At 44.6% G+C, this 22,388-nt stretch overlaps 1 protein-coding gene across 4 annotated transcripts; it reads left to right on the top strand.

Moving 5' to 3' along the window:
- The first annotated feature begins 397 nt into the window (after nt 1-397).
- On the top strand, nt 398-14,451 carry MRPS10 (mitochondrial ribosomal protein S10). 4 transcript variants are annotated; one of them, XM_084890318.1, is made up of 7 exons: nt 398-478; nt 4,824-4,888; nt 4,976-5,048; nt 9,708-9,844; nt 10,942-11,050; nt 12,706-12,795; nt 14,117-14,451. In XM_084890318.1, the coding sequence occupies exons 1-7, from the start codon at nt 431-433 to the stop codon at nt 14,198-14,200; spliced, it is 606 nt and encodes a 201-aa protein (XP_084746444.1). In that variant the 5' UTR covers nt 398-430; the 3' UTR covers nt 14,201-14,451. The 4 variants fall into 4 exon arrangements, with proteins under 4 accessions (XP_084746444.1, XP_084746445.1, XP_084746446.1 ...); XM_084890319.1 differs by having other exon boundaries at nt 426-478; nt 4,979-5,048; XM_084890320.1 differs by having other exon boundaries at nt 427-482.
- Nucleotides 14,452-22,388: the final 7,937 nt, after the last annotated feature.

Here is a 22,388-nt window from a genome sequence, read left to right as displayed (position 1 = left end):
CATAACTACAAGGCTCCTGCAGTAAGGAAAAGGGATTTTGTAACATTTTTCAAGTTACAGAACTAGGAACACAAATCAACCATTAATCCTCTACCCAGAGATAACCGCTGTCAACGTATTTTTGTTCCAAGCACGTGTTTATGTTTGCCTGTAAAAAAACAGGAACCACACAGGACAAAAAACGATTTGTAGAGGAAAACATTGCAGGACCTTGGAAACTATCCACAAACAGGCTGCAGGAACCTCACCAAGACCGGGTACCGGGCCGGGAAGCCGACCAGAGTCCCAGTTGCGCCCTTACAAAGCATGGAACTCTATCTCTATGGTCCTTCCGGTGCCGGAACAGAGGGTACACTCTCTCCTCCTGCGGAACTCTATGGTCGAGGACGCCCCGTGACCCCGGAAGCAATCCCGGGACGCCGACGGCAAGATGGCGGCGCGCGCAGCGCTCGGGGCCTTGTGCCGGCGCCTCTGGCAGGCAGGTACCGGGCAGGCGGGGGAGCTAGGCGGGCCCGCGGGAACAGCTGCCCCCAAGTCTGTCTGACAGCCGTCGTTCTGGCCACCAGGAGCCTTCCGCGATTTTATTCCGCATCTTGGCTCGTTTGCAGGACGGTGGCCAGGAAGGGATTGGTTTTATCTCGAATTCTCGCATGGGATAAAGCAGAAGTCAGGGCAAAGGCAGGAACAAAAAAGAATGACAGAACTGGAAAGGATGTTGAACGACACACATCCCAGACCCTCCCCCCTTTATGTTGGCAAAATAAATCGAGGCTCAGAAGGCCAGAAACCCGCCTGGAGAAAATGAGGGGCTGAGATCTCAGATCCTCCCCACAAACTAAACCGAGACGCTCTCCTCCGGCCCAGGGGTTCTGAGATTTAGGTCCGAGTCACTCACGTCGGAGGTGGGGGTGAAATAGCCGCTGCGAGGTCCTTTGCAGAAGCAGAAGCTTAAGCAGCGGTTCTGCAGGTTTGGGGCCTCAGCGCCCCTTGACACCCTAAAAATGGTCAGCTCCAGACGACTTGTCTGTGTGGGTCTCAGTTACCGATATGTAGCTTTTCAGAAAATAAAACTGAGAATCCTAAAAGTGCTTGTGCCTTTAAAAATAACACCCATACACTCATTACATGTTAACCTAATTAACATATTTACGACAATAATTAAATTTTCCAAAACATTTACTGAGAATGAGACGACTGGCAGTGTTTTATGTTTTTCCGAATCTCTTGAAGGTCTGGCTTTTTGGAGACAGCTGGAGCCTTGTATCTGCTTCTGTATTCATACCGCACATCACTCCGCCTCTGGGAAAGCTCACTGTGAGGATGAGAGGTGCCCGCAAAGCCTCGGTGTTCCTGTGGTGGTCGCTTCAGTCTTGCAGGCCCCTGAGGGTGTGCCAGGCTCCCCAGAGGCCCTCAGCGCACACTTTGAGAACCACGGTTCTTAAGAAAAGATTGATGGTGCCCTGGCCAGTTTGGCTCGGTGGATAGAGCGTTGGCCTGCAGACTGAAGGGTCCCAGCTTCGATTCCGGCCAGGGGCATGTACCTTAGTTGCGAGCACATCCCCAATAGGGGTTGTGCAGGAGGCAGCTGATAGATGTTTCTCTCTCATTGATGATTCTGGATCTCTATCTCTCTCCCTTCCTTTCTGAGAAAGGTCAATAAAAAAATTTTTTTTAAAGAAAAGACTGATGGTGTTAGAGGTTGAAATGTTGAACAAAGACACGTACCCAGGTAACCTTTAACCTCCTCAAAAAGAAAATGTTAAGAACATTTGAAGGTTAGTCTTGGCTGTAACAGCACTTAGCCTCCAGCTCCTAGCAGAGAGGTGTTTGCCTGGGCCGGGTAGCTTCGTTGGTGAGAGCTGGTCCAGGGTTTCATTCAGTGCCAGTCGGGGCGCCTGCAAGAGTCAGCCAGTGAATGCATAAATAAGCGGGGCAGCTAAGTGATGTTACTCTCTTTCCTCCCATCCTCTGTCTCCAAAAAAGTAATGCATTTAAACAATAAGTAAGCAGAAGCAGAGGTTTATACTGGGAGAATAGAAGTGGCAGGTGTACACTGAATTAGTGGGGTCACTGGCAGAAATGTGGGGGGGAGTTTTCTGGGTGATTCTGTGTGAAGAATGGCTCTTACTTCTTCCTGCCTGGTATTGTACCCGACTTCCTCCTCTTTTTGTTTTTCCCTGATCCAAGGGAGAATATTAAATACAATTTATTTATATTAAATAAAATACTTAATTTGCTTCCATCTTGGGTGAGGAAGGGAAGGAGGACAAAAAACTAAGAATGGGCTTTTTAACATGTTTAGATGACCTTCAGTTGTTATAATTAAACTTCAGTTGTGCTAAACAGTTACTCTCATCTTCAGAGTAGCTTTTTTTTTTCTTCGTTGATTAAGGTATTACATATGTGTCCTTATCCCCCCATTTTCCTCTCCACCTTCCCTCATGCCCTCGCCCCCATGGTGCCTGTGTCCATTGGTTAGGCTTATATGCATGCACACAAGTCCTTTGGTTGATCTCTCTCCCTTACCCCAACCTTCCCTCTGAGGTTTGACAGTCTGGTCGATGCTTCTCTGTCTCTGGATCTGTTTTTGTTGATCAGTTTATGCTGTTCATTATATTCCACAAATCTTTCTCTAGATGACCTTCAGTTATAATTAAACTTCAGTTGTGCTAAACAGTTATTCTCACCTTCAGAGTAGTTTTAAGGATCCATGCTTCCAGTTTCTTGGGTTACACTTTTTAAATTAAATTTATTGGGGTGACATTGGTTAATAGGATCATGTAGGTTTCTGGTATGGCTTTCTATGTTACCAGATCTGTCTTTAAATCTCAGGAAAGCTTAAAGGAAAAACAGATAGCAAATTAAGTATATATATAGTACCATGTTATATAGAAGTTTTGATCCACTAGGGGGAGCTGACAACAAAGGATTTGGAAAAGCTGGATTGTTTTGAGGCACAGTAATGGTGTAAAATGAATGTAAGTTTCAGTGTTTATTTCTGTTTATAAACTAGTTGTCCCAGCCAAGCCAAGAAATACATATGCTGGAAAAGGTGGATAGAAAATTCAAAAGAAGTGTACTTCAGAATTCTTATTTCAACTCTTAATATTGGGTCGGCAACTAAGTAATTGCGGATTTTTTAAAGAAAATCAAAGACAATTTTTTCATGGAACTAAATAACTTTATTCTGTAATGTATTGCCCATTTTGATCAATGACCTTTTGCCATCTTTCAGGCAGCATCATAATCCCACGTTCAAAAAACTTCTGTTTTTTATTAGCAAAAAACTGAATCAGGTACGATTTGACATCATCATCATTATTGAAATTTTTACCATTCAAGGAGTTTTGTAAAGATCGAAACAAAAAGTAATCAGATGGTGCAAGGTCAGGACTATATGGTGGATGTGGCAAAACATCCCAACCAAGCTCCATTAATTTTTGCCGAGTGACCAAAGATGTGTGTGGCCTTGCATTGTCATGATGGAATACAACACCTTTTCGATTTGTCAATTCGGGCCGCTTTTCTTCAACTGCATTGTTTAATTTCGTTAGTTGTTCAATGTAGACATCAGAATTGATCGTTCGGTTGGGTGGTAAGAGTTCAAAGTAGACAATTCCTTTGTAATCCCACCAAACTGATAACAAAACCTTCTTTTGATGAATATCAGCTTTTGATGTTGTTTGAGTTGGTTCACCTGGCCTGCTCCACGATCTTTTCCGCTTGATATTGTTGTAAACAACCCATTTTTCATCGCCAGTTATCAGTCGTTTTAAAAATGGATCATTTTCATTACGTTTCTTTAGCAAATCGCAGCTGCTAATGCGTTGTGTTAACTGTGATTCTTTCAGTTCGTGAGGAACCCATGTATCGAGTTTTTGAACATAGCCAAGTTGTTTTAAGTGATTTTCAATGCATGTATGTGATACATGAAGCTTCTCTGCAATCTCACGTGTTGTACTGTGACAGTCCGAATTGATTATTGCTTTGATTAGGGCGTCATCAACTTCAACTGGACGACCAGAGCGTTTTTCATCTTTGAGTGAAAAATCACCAGAACGAAATTTGGCAAACCAATTTTGACACTGCCGTTCTTTTAAGGCTTCGTCACCATAAACAGCACATAACTTTTTATGAGCTTGTGATGCGTTTTTCCCTTTGTGGAAATAAAAAAGCAAAATATGACGAAAATGTTCCTTTTGATTTTCCATTTTTCAACGAACGCCAAACGAAAACTACAAAACAGATCAAAAAACTTTTTTTACTGATTAACAGCTGGATAGCCAACTATCAAATAACAAAATGTGTTTTACATTTGTACTACGTCTGCAAACCTAAAAATTCAACTGAAGCCATATATGTGTGAAACCCGCAATTACTTAGCTGCCGACCCAATAACTTATAAAGACATTTTTGTTCCAAAGTATTGAGGCAAATAAGTATTATATTGGATTACATTTAATCTGTAAAAAATAATGGGGGAATTAAGCCACATTTTTTCTTTGATGTCCACAAATTTAAGTTATAGCTGTCATTTTAATGTGAGAATTACTTGTTTTAAAAATTTCTTCTACACTTTAAAATATATAGATTCTCTAGTATTTTGAGAGTCCCTTTTGATTATCAGTGCTACTATTGTCTTGTGTTTTGTTTTTTTTAAATAAGATCTAATTTGGCATTTTAGTTACCCAATATCTTCATCGGAAATAACAAGATAGCTCTTTATTTGAAACAGCATACATCTTTTGATTTTTTTTTTTAGTGAAAACTGAACGGTTTGGTGATTGACTTTAATTCTAACATGTGCCTGTTTCTTTTTTAAGGGTTCGAGGGATTTTTCTGTAAACAGTTCTAAGATCGGTGCACCCAGAAATGGCGCCTTTCTTCTGTAAGTATGCAGTTAGATGTGCTTCACTGAACAAGGAGTGGGCTCCTGTGGTATTTCACTGAGGTGTCTCTTTTCCCCTCCACACAGCAGTTCCAGCATGAAGTGGGTACAGTTTTCAAACCTTCATGTTGATGTTCCCAAGGACGTAACCAGGCCCGCGGTATGTACTGCCTGCATCCTGCACAGGGAGCTGCGTTAGCTTCTACTTCTTATTCCACGTGGGGCTGTTTCCCAAATGCCTTATGACTAATGAAATACTGGCAATTGCATAGGGTGCCTGAGTAGAGTATTCTCTGATGTCCCTGGTGCCCATGTTCTCTTTCAGGGTATCGAGGCAAGTTCTAAAAGGATAAATTATTTACCCCACACACTGTGGGAGTGAGCAGTCTTTTTCTTGTAACTCGGAATAACGTGAAGAATCGTCATAATGAATGATGCAGGATATGTGATAGGTTCAAGGAAAACTTGTTTTCTGTAGCTGTCAAGTCTTTGTTCTCATGTTAAGACAGTGAGCCAGGGCCTTGACAGTGAGAAAGAGCAGTAATACAAGTCAAATCCAGAAGTAGCTGTATGACCTTGTTTCATTTAAGTAAAAGCCATGGTTCCTTCAATCCAGTTTTTGTGTTATTCGTAATTTTTTGAAATCCTTATAGAGTCCCATTTTTTCCAGTTCCACCCCTCAAATAACCCTCTGTAACAGTTTAGTATGAATCTTTTTAGTCTGTATGTAACCATTATATCTAGGCATATGCACACCAAAGTAGAATTGTGTTATACATAATGTACTGTTTCATTTTTTCCACTTAGTAGATACTGGATATATTTCCATGACAATGCATACATCCCTAGGTCTGCAGCTCAGATGCCTGCATGGCCCCGGCTGTAAGGAGGGGTGACAGCGTGGTCACATGACCGGCTGTGCCCCTGAGAAGTGAGACAGCTACTACTTACTCCAGCCACTTGTTGCCGTGTCGGAAGTCAGACCTAGTGATGCCAGATTATCTAAATTTTCCAAGCTAAACTGAAATCTGATTTATTTTTGTGAAATCTCCTGAATTTTAGTATTTTTAACTAATTCCAAACCTTGTAGGGAGCCCTGGTCAGATAGCTTAGTTGGTTAGGGTGTCATCCCAATACGCCAAGGTATGTATGGTTCAATCCCCAGTCAGGGCATATACAGGAGTCACCTAATGAGTACATAAATAAATGGAACAACAAATCAGTCTCTCTCTCTCTCTCTCTCTCTCAAAAAAAATTTTTTTTAAACTAATTAATTACTTAATTTTAAAAAATCTATAGAAACCAATTAGAATACATCTTAGGGCTATATTCCCCCTTCTCTTGTCCCCCAACTTTTGCCATAGGATATTAGTATATTCTGTTCTTCCAACAACTCTATTTGAGATAATTGAGAGTGAATGTCTAGCTTCCTGGTTATGTAAGTAGACCTCCTTTCAGGGGTAAAGTAATTAACCCTGAATCATTGGATTAGTGTATAAATCACTGGTTTAATGGATGAATGAAGTGGAAGGTGATTCACCTCTTGGAAGAAAGAAACATCAAACCCATTATTTCTAAGATTTTAAGTATTAGGGCGGGAGAGTTAGAAGTTATGTGTACAGTCTCATAACATTTTAATTAGAAATGAGTAATTTTTCTATTATGGCAGGCAAAACCATAAATAAAGCCTAATAAAGAATATGGCCCTACCCCGGCTGGTTTGGCTCAGAGGTTGAGTGTTGACCTATGAACCCAAAGGTTGTGGTTCGATTCCAGTCAGGACATATGCCTGGGTTGCAACCTCAATTCCCAGTAGGAGGTGTGCAAGAGGCAGCCGATCAATGATTCTCATCATTGATGTTTCTCTCTCCCTCTCCCTTCCTCTTAAAATCAGTAAAAATATATTTTTTAAAAAGAAGATGGCCCTGGCCCACGTAGCTCAGTTGGTTGAGCATTGTCCCATGCACGGAGAGGTCACTGGTTCTATTCCCAGTCAGGGCACAGGCCCGGGTCGTGGGTTCAATCCCCAGTAGGGAGTTGTGCAGGAAGCAGCTGATCAATGTTTCTCTCTTAAAGACATTTTAAAATAAAGAATATGAATGGGCCCTTGCAGGTTAGCTAAGTCTGTTGAGGCATCGTCCCTTACACTAAAAGGTTGTGGGTTCAGTTCCAGGTCAGGGGGTTATCTAGTTTACAGGTTTTGATCCCCAGTTGGGGCGTGTACGGGAGGTAACTGATTGATGTTGCTCTCTCACATCAATGTTTGTCTCTCTGTCTCTCTCTCTTCCTCTCTAAAATCAATAAACATATCCTCAGGTGAGGATAAAAAAAAGAGAATATGAATAGTAATTACCTTTATATAACAACTAGAGGGCCTCGTGCACGAAAATTCATGCCCCCATGATGGGGGCTCCCTCAGCCCGGCCTGTGCCCTCTCACAGCCCAGGAGCCCTCAGGGGATGTCCTGTAAGCCACAGTCTGGCCTCCCTCTGAGGGAGGAGACCGGGCAGGCTGACTGGGGGCTGCTGCTCGCTGGTGAGTGGCCAGCCCGCCTCCCCCATCGCCCCTCCACCACTGGCCGCTACTGCGCCTTGGCTGGCCTGGTGCTGCCTGCTCTCCAGCCCTGCCCCCTGCCAATGGGTCATTATGACATTCGGTCAATTTGCATATTATGCTTTTATTATATAGTATGCTTTATCATTTATAAACACTTTAATCTGTTTTCTTATCCTATATAATAAAAGCTAATATGCAAATAGACCAAACAGCCAATTCATGATTCTTTCATCATTAATGTTTTTCTCTCTCTCTCTCTCTCTCCCACTCCCTTCCTTTCTGAAATCAATAAAAGATATATATATGTCCTATACAATAAAGAGGTAATATGCAAATTAGCCCTCAGGACCTCCAAGATGGCTGCCTATGACCAGGCCAGTAGGGGGTTTAGTAAGGGACGACCAAACAACTGAACAAGCAGGCTGTGTGGGGCAACCAGGCCAGCGGGAGGGGAGGGGGGGGCGGCGGAGACAATTAGGAGCGACCTGGCCAGCAGCAGGGGCAGTTAGAGGTGACCAGGCAGGCAGGCAGATGAGCGATTAGGAGCCAGCAGTCCAGGATTGTGAGAGGGATGTCCGACTGCCGGTTTAGGCCCAATCCCCGGGATTGGACATCCCTCAAGGGGTCCCAGATTGGAGAGGGTGCAGGCTGGGCTGAGGGGACCCCCTCCCTGTGCACTAATTTCGTGCACCAAGCCTATAATCCTATATAATAAAAGGCTAATATGCAAATGGACCAAACGGTGAAACAACTGGTTGCTATGATGTTCACTGACCACCAGGGGGCAGATGCTCAACGCAGGAGCTGTCCCCTAGTGCAGTGTTTCCCAACCTTCTCTCATGATGAGAATCACCTGGTGGAGTTGTTAAAACACAGATTCCTGAATCCCAACTAAGAAGTGCTAAACTAGAATTTTTGAGAACATATAGGTAAAATTGCATACCTAACTTAGTGCTCTGTATATAATAAAATCTGTCTTAGAGCACTAGTTAAGTATACAATTTTACCTATATGTTCCCAAAAATTCTAGTTTAGCACTTCTTAGTTGGGATTCAGGAATCTGTGTTTTAACAACTCCACCAGGTGATTCTCATCATGAGAGAAGGTTGGGAAACACTGCCCTAGTGGTCTGTGCACTCCCACAGGGGGAGCTCCACTCAGCCAGAAGCCGGGCTCATAGCTGGCAAGTGCAGGTGTGGGGTGGTGGCGAGCCTCTTCCGCCTCCACAGCAGCACTAAGTATATTGACTGACGCCTTAAGCCAGGGGTCTGCAACCTTTAAGACATAAAGAGCCACTTGGACCCGTTTCCGAAGGAAAAAAAAACCTGAGAGCCGCAAAACCATTGCGACATTTAAAACAAATATAACACTGCATATATTGTTTCTTACCTTAATGCTATATACCGGATCGTGCAGTTAGCTGTCAATCTGAAGAAAAAAAGGACTTTTTCACTTAACAATGTAAAATATATTTTTGCAAATTAATAGCTAATTAAAATATTTAATTTACCTGGTTAATGGGATTTTTGCTCCTGAACCTCAGTGCACAGTGTCAGCACATCAGGGCTGTAAGACGTTACCTTCATTTTCACACAGGCTTGCAAGTTGTCAGAGCCACAGTAAAGCTTCAAAAGAGCCGCATGCGGCTCTGGAGCCATAGGTTGCCGACACCTGCCTTAAGCCATCAGTCAGACATCCCCCAAGGGCTCCCGGACTGCAGGAGGGCACAGGCCGGGCTAAGGGACCCCCCTGAGTGCACGAATCCCTGCACAGGGCCTCTGGTTCTCTAATGAAATGCTGTGAGCTGTAGCATCAGTATGCTGTTTTATATATGAGAAAACTAAAGTGCAGTGAGATTATGTGACTTGTCCATTGCCATTTAGCTGGAAGTCGCAGTTTAATTCCCAATCCAGGTCTTCTGACCAGGCTACTTTGTTAACAGACCCCAAAATCCTTTCCCTTGTGAATTTGGGGCTCAATAACTCTTAATTTAGAAGGTTCCATTAGTGATTTTATTGCCTTGAATGTCCCTTTGATTCAAACTGCATTTTAACAGATTCTAAGGGTCATTGTGCAGATCTGAATGTGATAGTAATGAGATACTTGAGCTTATAGTGTTAAAATGTTACATAGCATTTTTCTCCCCCTTTATTACTAAACTCTGAAGTTGCTCAATTGAGTGAGGATAATACGTTAAATATTTTAGTTGTAAATATTAGAGGAACCACAAATGAAACTTTTCTTTTTTATTTCAAAATTGTAGATAACTATTTCTGATGAACCAGACACATTGTATAAGCGCCTGTCAGTTTTAGTAAAAGGCCATGATAAGGCAGTGTTGGACAGCTATGAATATTTTGCCGTGCTTGCTGCTAAAGAACTCGGGATCTCTATTGAAGTGTAAGTATAATCTTTCCTAATCTGACGGTCAGTTGTTTTAACTTGGTCAGCCAGAAAATGGTGCTGATTCCAGCCACGTCTGAGCTTTTAAAATGGAATAGAACTCATGATAGGGAGGGTGTAGCTTATCCTAGCAGGGTCATCCCTCCTGTCCTCTAGAATGTTTACATGCTATAATGAGTGAACCAGGAAAATGAAGGAAATCTTTTTTCTACCAATTTCACAGACAGGAGATCCCATTTGTATTTCTCAGCGCAACAGATCTTTTGTCTGGGATCTCCATGAGGCAGAGAGGCCGTTAGGTGGGCAAGCAGTCCTTTTATAGACCCTTTGATTTGATGATCTTTGGCTAATATGTTCATTGTTTCAAAACTGCCCTGAGAAACACCAGCCACTCGGTAATTTCATGTCTGAGCAAGGTGAGCGTTCTGGGCCCTGACGTCACTGCAGGGTCCAGTGTAGCTCCCTCCTTTGTCTCGTCACCTGCTCCCGATGTAGAACAAGGCCTATTGGGGCTGTGCCAGCTCACCTCTTTACAAAACACAATGAATCCACGTGTTCCATAACAGACTATGGTTTTATGATTATGGATCGTCTGTAAGTTTTCCTAAAATAACACAGCAGACATTACAACTGTGTCCATCACATTGGTGTGACTTTTCACAGTTCATAAATTTGGTCAGTAAGGGACTTCGCGGCTGTAAAAGCTGGAGGGGTGTGTGTGTGTGTGTGTGTGTGTGTGTGTGTGTGTGAGAGAGAGAGAGAGAGAGAGAGAGAGAGAGAGAGAGAGAGAGAGGGAGGGAGGGAGGGAGAGAGAGAGAGGGTGCGTGTGCTTGCATGACAAGGCTCAATTTTGGGGCTGTGAGAAAAAAATGTTTGTGTTGCTGTCCAAGGTGTTTATTTTGGCCTGAGCTTTATGACATCGTTTGTTAAGTGTAGATGACAGTCCTGACAAGTAGAAGTCTGTAAATGGTAGTTAATGCCTGTAATTGAGCATGAACCTGACCTGCAGAATTGTGGGATCGTGCTTTGATATCACTGACTAAGGATTTATCATCACTTAGCTTGAGCATGTTGTTTTGCCCATTAATTTTCAGACATGAACCTCCAAGGAAAATAGAGCGATTTACTCTTCTCAAATCAGTGCATATTTTCAAGAAGCACAGAGTTCAGTATGAAATGAGAACACTTTACAGGTGCTTTGAGGTGAGTTTCTTTCAGATAGTCAGGTATTTTTGAAATGCCCACATTTCATGCTAGCAAAACTTTCCTTTCACCTTGGCTGACTTCCTTTTAGTCAGCTTATGCTAATGATTGCAGAGAAGGTAAAAGGTCCTTTTGTGTTTATGGGAGCAACAGATAGGAAAATCAAACTCAAATAAAGCCATCGCTTAGAATAGTTCTACTTCAGCTCAATAATGCAGATGCTGCTGACTAATTTTTTAAAAATTTGATTACCCCTAGAACAATTTGTATTTCTCAGAGCAACAGATCAAACCATACCAGCATTATTTTTTGTCTGTTAATCCTCATCAGAGGATATTCTTTCCATTGATTTTTAGAGAGAGGGGAAAGGAGGTGGAGAGACAGAGAGAAATATCGATTGATTGCCTCATGCAGGCCTGCAACAGAAGTACATGACTTTGACTAGAATTGAACTCGTGACCCTTCAGTCCATAGGCCTGCACTCTGAGCACTGAATCAAACCTGCTAGGAAGCTGACTAATTATTTATTTTTTAAAATATATTTTTATTGATTTCAGAGAGGAAGTGAGAAGAGGAGAGAGATAGAAACGTAAATGATGAGAGAAAATCATTGATTAGCCGTCCACCTCCTGCATGTCCCCAGCAGGGATCAAGTCCGCATCCGGGCATGTGCCCTTGACCAGAAACGAGCCCGGGACCCTTCAGTCCCCACAGGCCGACGCTCTCTCTGTCCACTTAGCCAAACCAGCTAGGGCAGCTGACTAATTTTGTACAATAAGATAACATTGGAATAATTTTGCTTGCTTTTCAAAAATTCTAGTTAAATTTTCATACGGTCCTAATAATTCTTTTCACAGCTTCCTGGATTCCCCATGTCTATTATGGCAGCATTACGATTTTTTCATTCACCTCATTAACTTCTGCATCCACGAGGGTTGACATAGTCTTGTGGTTAAGGAGTGCCTGGATTCTGGGGTCAGGTAGCCGGGTCCTAGTCCTGGCACTCACTAGCTGTATGCCTTGGGCCTCAATTCTTTGACCTACAAATGGGAATAATAATGGTACCATCTTCTAGGTTAGTGTGAGGAGGATTAAATGAGTATTTATCTGAAACACTGCGAATACTTCATCACATGGTAAATTATTTATAAATGTTATTAAAACAACTGTGCATCTTTTCCATTGGAAACTCTGTACTAGGCATTGAGGATACATTGAGGATACAAATATTAAGATGTAGTTCCACTGTTAAATAGAAGGAAAAAAAAAACACACCAAAATTTTATGCACCCATGTCCAACAGAAACAACTCAGCATGGAGCATGCAGAAAAGCTCATACTAACTCTTATAATCTAGTCTTTGTTTCCTTTTGTGTTTTGTCTTAAGTATTCTTGTGAAACTCGTGTAGGTGTACTGCTTCGACACCGTGCTTCCAGCTGGGTCCCATGGGCTCTGGCTCTCAGACACCTGGGAGGCGGATGCTTCAGGGCCATGCTCCCCATCCAGTTCCACCGGAGGATCTACAGGGTTTTTAAAATGGGATTCTGTGTCAGAGTCCGAGAGGAAGAGAAGGTCCTACCACTTTCACCATTAACGCTTTAAAATGTCTACTCTGACGGCAGAGTGTGAACCAATGTCATGTTTGAAATTTCAGCTAAAGCATCTAACTGGAAGCACAGCAGATGTCTACCTGGAATACATTCAGCGAAACTTACCTGAAGGCGTTGCCATGGAAGTTACAAAGGTATGACTAATTCCTACCTCTTTTGGGGGTAGTGTGAGTGGGGTCACAACCTTCCCGGGAGCTTCCCAGGTGTGATCTGAAACCACCGGGATGCGGAGGACAAGGAGGGAGACCGCTCCAAACGGTAGGTGGCAGGTTTAATAAGCAAGAGAATTGACCAGCTTTGTCATGGGCAGCTGCAAGACAGTGTGCTTTCTGAACACACCTGCCAAACCTTAGCAGTCAGATAGAGGCCCACCTTGGGTCATTCATGTATCCAGGAGACCTTAACAGGTCAGTCATGTACCCGGTCCAGATATCCTCAATACCACATTTCTGTCTCAAACCTGTATCCTTGGAGCAGGGAAAGCAGCAGAACACACAGTCTAAAACACAGGGGAGGAGGCAAGGAGCCTTTGATTGCTCGGGTTCAGCTCACAGGTCAAACAGGCAGTCATGTCTTTTTATGACCTTCCCCAACAATCTGTATTGTTTTAATACAGTAGAGCAGTGGTCGGCAAATTCATTAGTTAACTGAGCCAAATATCAACAGCACATCTGTGCACTGGCATCGGGGGAGGGTGTCCCTCAGCCCAGCCTGTGCCCTTTCAGTCCGGGAGCCCTCAGGGGATGTCTGACGGATGGCGTAGGCCCGCTCCCCGGGCCTGAGTGCAAAGGCGGGAGAGGCTCTTGCCAGCTATCAGCCCAGCTTGTGGCTGAGCGGCACTCCCCCTGTGGGAGCACAGTGACCACCAGGAGGCTGCTCCTGCATTGAGGGCCTGCCCCCGGTGGTCAGTGTGCATCATAGCAACCAGTCGTTCCACCATTCGCTTGATTTGTATATTACCCTTTTATTATATAGGGTTGCAGCCTTGTCCTGGCCCATGGAGTGGAGGGGAGGGCCTGTGGCAGACCTGGAGGCAGAATTGCCATGGTGGTTGGGGTCTCCACCTCCCTGGGCAGTGGTGCCAGTTCAACCAAATAATCCTGCACTGCAGCCAAATCCTCTCCGAGCTGCCTCCAAAGTCTCCCTCCTTCCCAGGCTTTATCCAGACATGGGAGCCACATTAGATGGCAGTCCCTAGAGATCACTGAGGATCAAATAGATTATATGTATCAGGTTTTATATACCATCAAGTTTTCTTCTCTCTGTGTTCACAGACTACAAAAAGATGAGAGGGGTATTGGGGCGGGGGGGGGGGGGGGCGGCGGGGGGGATGGCAAGTAGGGCTGGGAGGTAAAAGAAGCCAAGAGGATTTCAGGGAATAAAACTAATCTATTTTGTTGCCAAAGAGTTCAGTTAAGACCACATTATATTATAGTTTTATTTTTCTCTTTTTAGACAAAATTAGAACGGTTACCAGAACACATCAAGGAGCCAATCTGGGAAAAGATGCCAGAGGAGAAGGAAGGAAGCACGTCATAAAGTCTCAGAGACCAGTTGTGAGGGCTTTTGAATGAGGGGGGCCGGCCCCTGGGCAGAGGTGGAGAGTGCTGCCAGCTGAGATGGGTCTCTGTGGAGTCCACATGTCAGATCATGGGCAGCGGGGGATGGAGCATTAAGGATTCAGTGGACTGTAGTGAAAGAGCCACTTTATCTGTCCTTTATACGTGCCATCATTTCGGTTCTGATTTTACCAGATATGAATAAACCATTTTGACCACTATGCAACAAAAGAGTCTATATTTAATTCTGCTACTATTCAATTACTAGTTTGTACTAATTTTAATTTACATCATATCATTCATCCGAAAGTGAATATTTGAAATACTGCTCACATACTTTTTTTTCTTTTGAAATTCCTAGAAGGAACGTTTTATAATTTGATTAATTTAACTGAGCAATTGAAGTTTTTGATACTCTAGAACAGGCCAGCATATGGTTGTTTGTTCGGGGGTGTGACCTCCAAATGTGACCTCATTTAAGCATTCCGTTCTTGAAAATGAACATACTTTGCAGCAGACCAAGCACACTTGAGGCATACACTGCACCTTCTAGTAAAAGTAATGGAACTTAAGCTCTCAAGATATTACCACTGTATCGTTTCTCCCATCCTGTGCTTCATTCATTCGACAGGCTCTTATTTTGTTAACTTACCAAAAATTGAATAGAAATAACGGCTTTTGAAAGTTGTGCAAGGCACAAACTATTTTCCTTATTAAGCTCCTCGCTGATAAGCAGGCCTCTCTCTGGGTAAATGGCAGTCTTTTGTTCGGAGATGTCTCCTTTTCCATGAAATTAAATAGTGCTTCCAGCCCTGAAAGGAGCAGGACCACAACGGCCTGAAACTGTTGAGGGATCAACCCCAAGGGAGTGATTGGTTTCCTTTTCATGGCAGAGCCAGGGCTCCGTCTTTGTAGTTTTCTTCACGTCTCTGGAGTAGTTATGTCTTCTCAGTGTTCCCCCCCTCGCTCTGGAATTCCCATTCTCTCTTCCTTGCCTGCTATCAGGTGTCGGTGTTTTGAATGCATACTGCTTATGTGTCAGCCTTACATTACTGTCATTAACATGGAAAGAATTGCAGCCTTGTGGCCCCTGACCGCCTTCCCTCCGAGCTCAGCTGCTGACTCTGTCATTCACAAATGCCTAAAGCATGCTTATCTCAGGTGTAAGCAGGCATAAGCCTCAGGATTAAGAACTAGTCAATAAAACAAGAGCAATAGAATGGCAATTATATCTAGCAAAGCAGCAATTTGTGACCCATTTGAACTTTAAATAATTCTCTAAAAATAAATACAGCTTCTTTGTATGTGTTTAGACACTATTAATCACTGCAGTGTGGTAGGATGATTTATGCACACTCAGCTCCCATGACTTACTCTGAGCTAAAGGGGTGCATTGAGTCTGACTGTTTTCATTTTCAGTTAACCCGTAATCCAGGTTACTCAGGTTGGCACTTTAAATTGCATATTAAAGTATTGTTTTAAGATGAATATGCAAATAAACTATACAAGTGGCAAAAAGTAGTGATACTTTTGTGACATAAGTATTTGAAACCTACATCTTGATATAAACAAGGTAATTTCTTTATCCTGGTAGGCTGAGAAAGTGTTTTTTTAGTTGGGTCTCCCACGTAAAATGCATATTCTAAAACTTAGAATTAATGCCCAAGTCTCACTTTCTGTTCATAGTGGGGATGGGAGGTGGTGAGAGAAAATGGGACCTGAGCCAAAACCGGTTTGGCTCAGTGGTAGAGCATCGGTCTGCAGACTGAAAGGTCCCGGGTTTGATTCTGGTCAAGGGCATGTACCTTGGTTTCGGGCACATCCCCGGTAGGGGGTGTGCAAAAGGCATCTGGTCGATGTTTCTCTCTCATCGATGTTTCTAGCTCTCTATCTCTCTCCCTTCCTCTCTGTAAAAAATCAATAAATATATATATTTTTTAAAAAGTCCAAAAGAATTAAAACATTCTTTCCAAAAATTGGGACTTTTTAATAAAAAAGAAAAGAAAAGAAAAATGGGACCTGATGGTAGAATGAACCAGAAGGCAGGTATGAAGCGAAATTATTGAGAGGTGGGAAGTGACATTATTGAGAGGTAGCCCAGAGTTCATTGTTGCTTCCTCTAATCTGAAATATATTTCCTTTTCATATTAAACAAAATAATATTATGGTCTGTTTGAAATTATTGATAGAACTCTACGAATTAGACTTGTTTGGTGCCTAGTTTCAAAACTGTCAAAGAATTCCCTTAGTCACCTTATACAGACCACAGTAAATATATAAAACAATTGTTTTAAAGAAGGAGTCCAGCCCTGGCTGGTCTGGCTCAGTGGATAGAGTGTTGGCCTGCAGACTGAAAGGTCCCAGATTTGATTCCAGTCAAGGGCACATGCCCGGGTTGTGGGCTCGGTCCCCAGTGGGGGCATCCAGGAGGCAGCCAATCAATGGTTCTCTCTCATCATTGATGTTTCTATCTCTCTTCCTCTCTGAAGTCAATAAAAATATTTTTTTAAAAAAGGAGTCTAATTTCTTAACATTTCTATTTGTCAGCTGCCATTCCTCCCCTACATTTAGTTTTACTGCAGAGTAGGGAAAACATGGACCTTGGAGTCAGACAGGTCTGCGTCAGATAAGAATTAAAACGCACTAACTAACTGCAATAAACTTGGACAAGATAGTTAATCCTGTCAGAGCCTCAATTTACTCGTTAGTAAAATGTAGAAAATAATGCCTCCTCATTAAGGTAGGAGTGTTTAATTAGGTAACTTATAGAATGCCTCACAGTTCCGAGTAAATAACAGGCGTGAGTGAATAATAGTTATCACTAGATGGAGTGCAAATCCGATGGCACCCCAGATGCTTGTGCACTGCACGGGTTAGGTACCAGCTGGAAGGATCTCCGAGTGTCCAGGGGGAGAGCTGTTGCCTTAGAAGGGCTGTCACGGTTAATTTAGCTGAGAAAGCATGTAATGAGCACTGTAATCACCGCCATGCATTATGTCAAGCATTTCACATTACAGATATTCTCATTTAATCTTTATAACCCATTTAATCTTTATTACCCCCATTTTCCAGGACAGAAAACCAAGTTCTGGCTTCCCCATTCAGTATCCTTTCAGTTTACAGATGACGCTGAGGCAAAAAGGGTGAGACTGATTTGTATGAGTTCGGATTAGTGACAGGGACAGCCCCAGAACCTAATTTTCAAAGAGTAGGAGGTACTCAGAATATTCAAACCTAAAATCCAGATTTATTTCCCCTTTCACATTGGTAAAATGAACTGATTTCCCCTAAATTTTACAAGTAAAATGATCAACTGGGAGTGGGGGGAATCTAAGGCATAAAGGATGTAAATGTGATCTGAATAAAGATAAAATGTATAATACACAGTGCGATTCCTGGTCCCTGTGGTGTTCAGGCCCACAGGGAGTGAGGGGCAGCACATGAGTTTAGGCTGATGAAGGAGGTTATTGACAGTAGGCTGGGGCCAGGCCCAGGGAGGGCTCAGCAGACTCAGTCTATGGCTCAAGCATTTCTTAAATCTGGAGCCAAGCTTATGGCTGACTGGCTGTGAACCCCAGGTTCTCTGCAATCCCTGCTCAATTCCTACCCCTGCCCTCCTTAAACCCTTACTATTATTACTCCTTTAAGCTGTCATTTCCCTCTGTGGAGTCTTAATCTTCTTTGAAATGATATATTTATACTTCAGCAGCTCAGCGTCTTAATGGGGCAGGTCATGGTCAACTGACCCACAAGAAAAGGCATTTGAAGTTTAGATTCTTTAGCCAGAGGCTAAATTAAGTTACATTTCATTCGTACAATTTCTTAATGTGAACAAACTGTCCTGTAATCACTCCTCAATCTTGCTTAAATGTCCATAAATTCAAAAAGATGGTCAGGCATGACACCGCCTTCACACCGAGCCAGTTGAGCCGATGACAGACACATGTCTTCGGGTGTGGTGAGGGGGGAGAAAGGTTGAAATCCCCGAGCTAGCTTCTTCTAGTTCTAAAGGCCCATTATCTTTCACATCAATAAAAACCTGCTAACCCAGGCACTCAAAGGAGTCAAGAGGAGTTGTCTTTGAAGGACTAATAGCTCCCATTAATCCAGCACTAACTGTGTGTCAGGCACTTGGTTACTCAACACGTGTTGGAGTTCTTTGTATCTGCCGAGCCCTGTCCTAGGCATTGGGAATTCCGTGGTGTCGGGTGAAGTCCCTGTCCTCAAGCATTATAGACTCTAAGGGGAAGACATAGTAAACAAGGAAAAAAAATAAGATAGTTTTCAACTGCAGTTAAACGCAATTGAAGAAAATGAAGTAGGATAATTCCTACCCTGCCCTCCTTGAGGAGGCGATGGGGGGGGGGGGGGGGGCAGTCAAGGAGGCCGCCATGTGAATGCCTGAGGGGAGAGCAGGCCAAACAGCAGGACCAGGCAGGGGTAGGACCCAGCGAGCTTGGTGTGTCTGCAGACAGGGACAGAGGAACGTGACAACAGCAGGCAGGGACAGATGCTGTGATGAGCTGTGTGGGTTTTATTCTGCATGCAAATGGGCAGCCATTGGAGGATTTGGAGCGGGTGAGTGATAGGAACTGATTTGTGCCTTAGAACGCACTACTCTGGCTGCTGGGTATGGACTGGGAGGAGGGGGTTGTCCAGAGGAGGCAGGAAGACTGGTTAGGACCTTCTGCAGTGGCCCAGGTGAGAGGATGTGGCCTGGACTGGAGTTGTCGTAGTGGAGGTGATGAGAAGTGGTTGATTCAGAATGTAGTTTGGAGGTGGAGCTGATAGAATGACCTACTAATAGATCGAAATGAGACCTAAGATGTCAAGAATGACATCTAGGTTTTGGCCTAAGCAACTGGGTAAATGGTGATGCCATTACTGCAGTTGAGAAGGGATTTGGGAAGAAAATCAGTAGTTGGGCTTTGGCCTTGGCCTTGCTAAGTTTGCCATCTGAGGGTAGATGTCTAGTAGGCAGCTGAGTTCGTGAATCTGAGTTCTGGAAAGAGTCCAGGCTGAATATGTAAATGTGGAAGCTATCAGCCTACAGCTGGTATGTGATGTTGGGGATGAATGAGTTCATCCAGGGAGAAGGGGGGAGATGAGAAGGGTACCAAGAACAAGCCTGGGAAGCCCCAAGCACGTAGAAATTTGGAAAAATGGAGGCGATGAGCCATCAGGGAGGTTATAGTGACACCAGACAAGGGTGGGTCCTTGAAACCTGGAGGAAGAATTCACGTGGTGAACCACGATGAATCTGCTGGCAAGTCAAGTAACGAAAGCAGGTCATTGGTGATCACTGACTGTATAAGCCTTGTTCATGGAGCGATGGGATGAGCATCCACTTGGAGTACGTTGAGAGCATAAGAAAGATGAGGACACAAAACAGGCTTGAGAATGATTAGTTATTGATTGCTACCCTAGAAAAACACCCAAGATTTAGTAGCTTAAAGCAAAGACATTTACTTTGCACACAAACCTGCAATTTGGTCAGGCCCTGCGGGGACATTGCTCCATTTGGTATCAGCTGGGGTGTCTGGAAGGCTAGGTCTGGAGTCACTCACTCACCCACAAGTCTGATGGTGGAGCCTGGTAAAGTGTGGGACCCTACAGGTGACGTCATAGCCGGATTTTTGTTGTTTGACTTTGTTTTATTAATGGTGATCCGAAAGCATGTCTTCAGGTGGGAATGCTCCATAAGAGAAGGAAAACCAGGATGCAGAAGAGAAAGGAATCACTGTGGGGAGGAAGTGCAGAGAGCTGAGCCCTGGAGGACTTGGCAGGGAGAGGTGGGGAGGGGACGCTGAGCCAGGAGGCAGAGCACGTGGTTCAGATGCAGAGTGTGTCCTGTGGGAAGATGAGGTGGTTGTCTGATGTGCCTGATTCTCTGAAATGAAGCGTGGCAGGTCATCAGCTGAACGTGGAAGTGAGTGGAAGATGGAGGGTGGGACGTGTTGTGCGATGGTCATCCCAGGGAGGGGAGGTGGAGCCGGCAGGGAGGGGTAAGCCGTTGTTGGACGTGTGTGCAGCCAGTGTGATTTGATGACTGTTTCTGTGTTCAGCTCCTGGGTGCAGGTGAGGTGTTAGCACAGGCGGTGGTTAGCTGTAGCCAGGGTCAGATTTTGCCAAGGGAGCAGTTGCAGGGAGAGAGGGGTGCAAAGGTCAGGGTCACGGCCAGGAAACGTCGGGTGTGTCAGGCTGGGGATAAGGATAAGGATAAGAGGAAAATGGGATCCACTGTAGGCGAGGTGACAGATGTTTTAAAAAATACAAGAGCAACAGGTTGCAAGTCTCAAAACGGGTGGTGTCTTGGAGTGAGGGGGTTAGGATACGTGAGCTGGAAGGAGAGGTGATGCTTAGAATGCCACAGCGGGGGGACAGAGAGCCTGATAGCAAGGCCTGCCTGGGAGCAGCTCCTAAGCTGCTCTCTGGGAGGATATAGAGGGCCAGGAAAAACAGATGCTGGGCCCACCCTGGGTTCCTGGCTCGGTGGGCGAGGTGGGGCCTGAGAATGTGCGTGTCCAGCAAGCCCCGGATGCTGCAGCTGCGGCCGGGCCGGGACCACAGCGCTGGGAGGCCAGTGTGGGAGGGAAGGAGAGCTTCTTGGAACTAAGGAGATACGGACCTTGGAGGCCTGCGTGTGGGGTGGGTCAGCTCTCCCCCTCGGGCTGTCCCTGCACGGATGCTGTGAGACACACGTGAAGTCACAGTGAATAATGGCAACAAGGATGAGTACGTGGAGGGGTGGAGGCGGACATGACTTCGAAGGGGCCAGCATTTTTGAGGGAAAAGGAGACAGAGGGGAAGCAATGGTGAAGAGGAAGGAGGAGACTGGCCTTATTCTCCAGACCCTGAGGGGTGAGGGTTGTGAGGGAAACCCACCAGCACTTGGAGGTGACAGGAAGTGGAGCTCCTACTTCAGGAATGGGGAGGAAGTTAGGACAGCGGAGAGGTTAGGGGCACATGGAGGCAGAGAGCCATGAGAGGTCAGGCCTCGGTACCGACACCTGAGGCGTGAGCACCCAATGGGAGGCGGCGGTGCTGCCCCTAGACGGACAGTCAGTGGAATGACTGGCCCTCCGATCCAGAAAAATCAGTGCTGCAGGCTTTCTGATTTCTTGGAGGTATCATCTTTATACTGCAATAAAAAATTAGCATAAATGCCCAAACCGGTTTGGCTCAGTGGATAGAGCGGTGGCCTGCAAACTGAAGGGTCCCAGGTTTGATTCCCGTCAAGGGCATGTTACCTTGGTTGCGGGTACATCCCCAGTAGGGGGCATGCAGGAGGCAGCTGATCGATGTTTCTCTCTCATTGATGTTTCAAAGCCCCTATCCCTCTTCTTTCCTCTCTGTAAAAAAAAAAAAAAATCAATAAAATACATTTTAAATAAAATAAAATAAGTGTGAATATATAATTGATTCAAAAACAAATTTGCATTCACCTTTAGTATAAAAGAGATTTCAGAGCTATCTTACGCCGCGCTCCCAGGCCCTGCTCACGTGGAGAGAAAGTAGCACAGCCTTAGGTCTCGGGGGAAGGGTGTTGGAGGGAAGCATTTGTACTTTAAACGGGAAAATGGGGAACTTCTGAGACTCAAGGGGACAATCTGTGCTGGCTTCGGGCACCGCTGCTCACCGAGAGCCCCTCAAGGTGTAGGTGCTGCTGCTTCTCCCTAGACTGAGGGGAAGGGCTGAGCCCCAGTCACCGGTGCATTTTATCTTACGGGCAAGGAGTTCTATCCTGCCTCTATCCTGCCTCCCCTGTGCACTTCAGAGTCCCCTGTGTCCCCAAGATGGGCCTCTCTGGAGCAGTGTGGTGCTCAACTAAAGGGGCAAGGAGGCCAAAACCAGTGTGGCTCAGTGGATAGAGCGTCGGCCTGCGGACTGAAAGGTCCCGGGTTCGATTCCGGGCAAGGGCATGTACCTTGGTTGCGGGCACATCTCCAGTGGGGGGTGTGCAAGAGGCAGCTGATCTATGATTCTCTCTCATCGATGTTTCTAACTTTCTATCCTTCTCCCTTCCTCTCTGTAAAAAAAAAAAAATCAATAAAATATATTTTAAAAAAATAAATAAATAAAATAAAGGGGCAAGGAGTGTGTGGGCCCTGGGAGGGTCTCAGCCTGTCTTCCCAGCTGGTCGTCACTCCCCCCTCTCCTCAGGTTCC

The sequence above is a fragment of the Pipistrellus hanaki genome, assembly GCF_964339955.1.
Source record: "Pipistrellus hanaki genome assembly, chromosome: 7".
NCBI lineage: Eukaryota > Metazoa > Chordata > Mammalia > Chiroptera > Vespertilionidae > Pipistrellus > Pipistrellus hanaki.
Note: the sequence above shows the minus strand (reverse complement) of the source record. Positions and strands in the feature narration are given on the sequence as shown.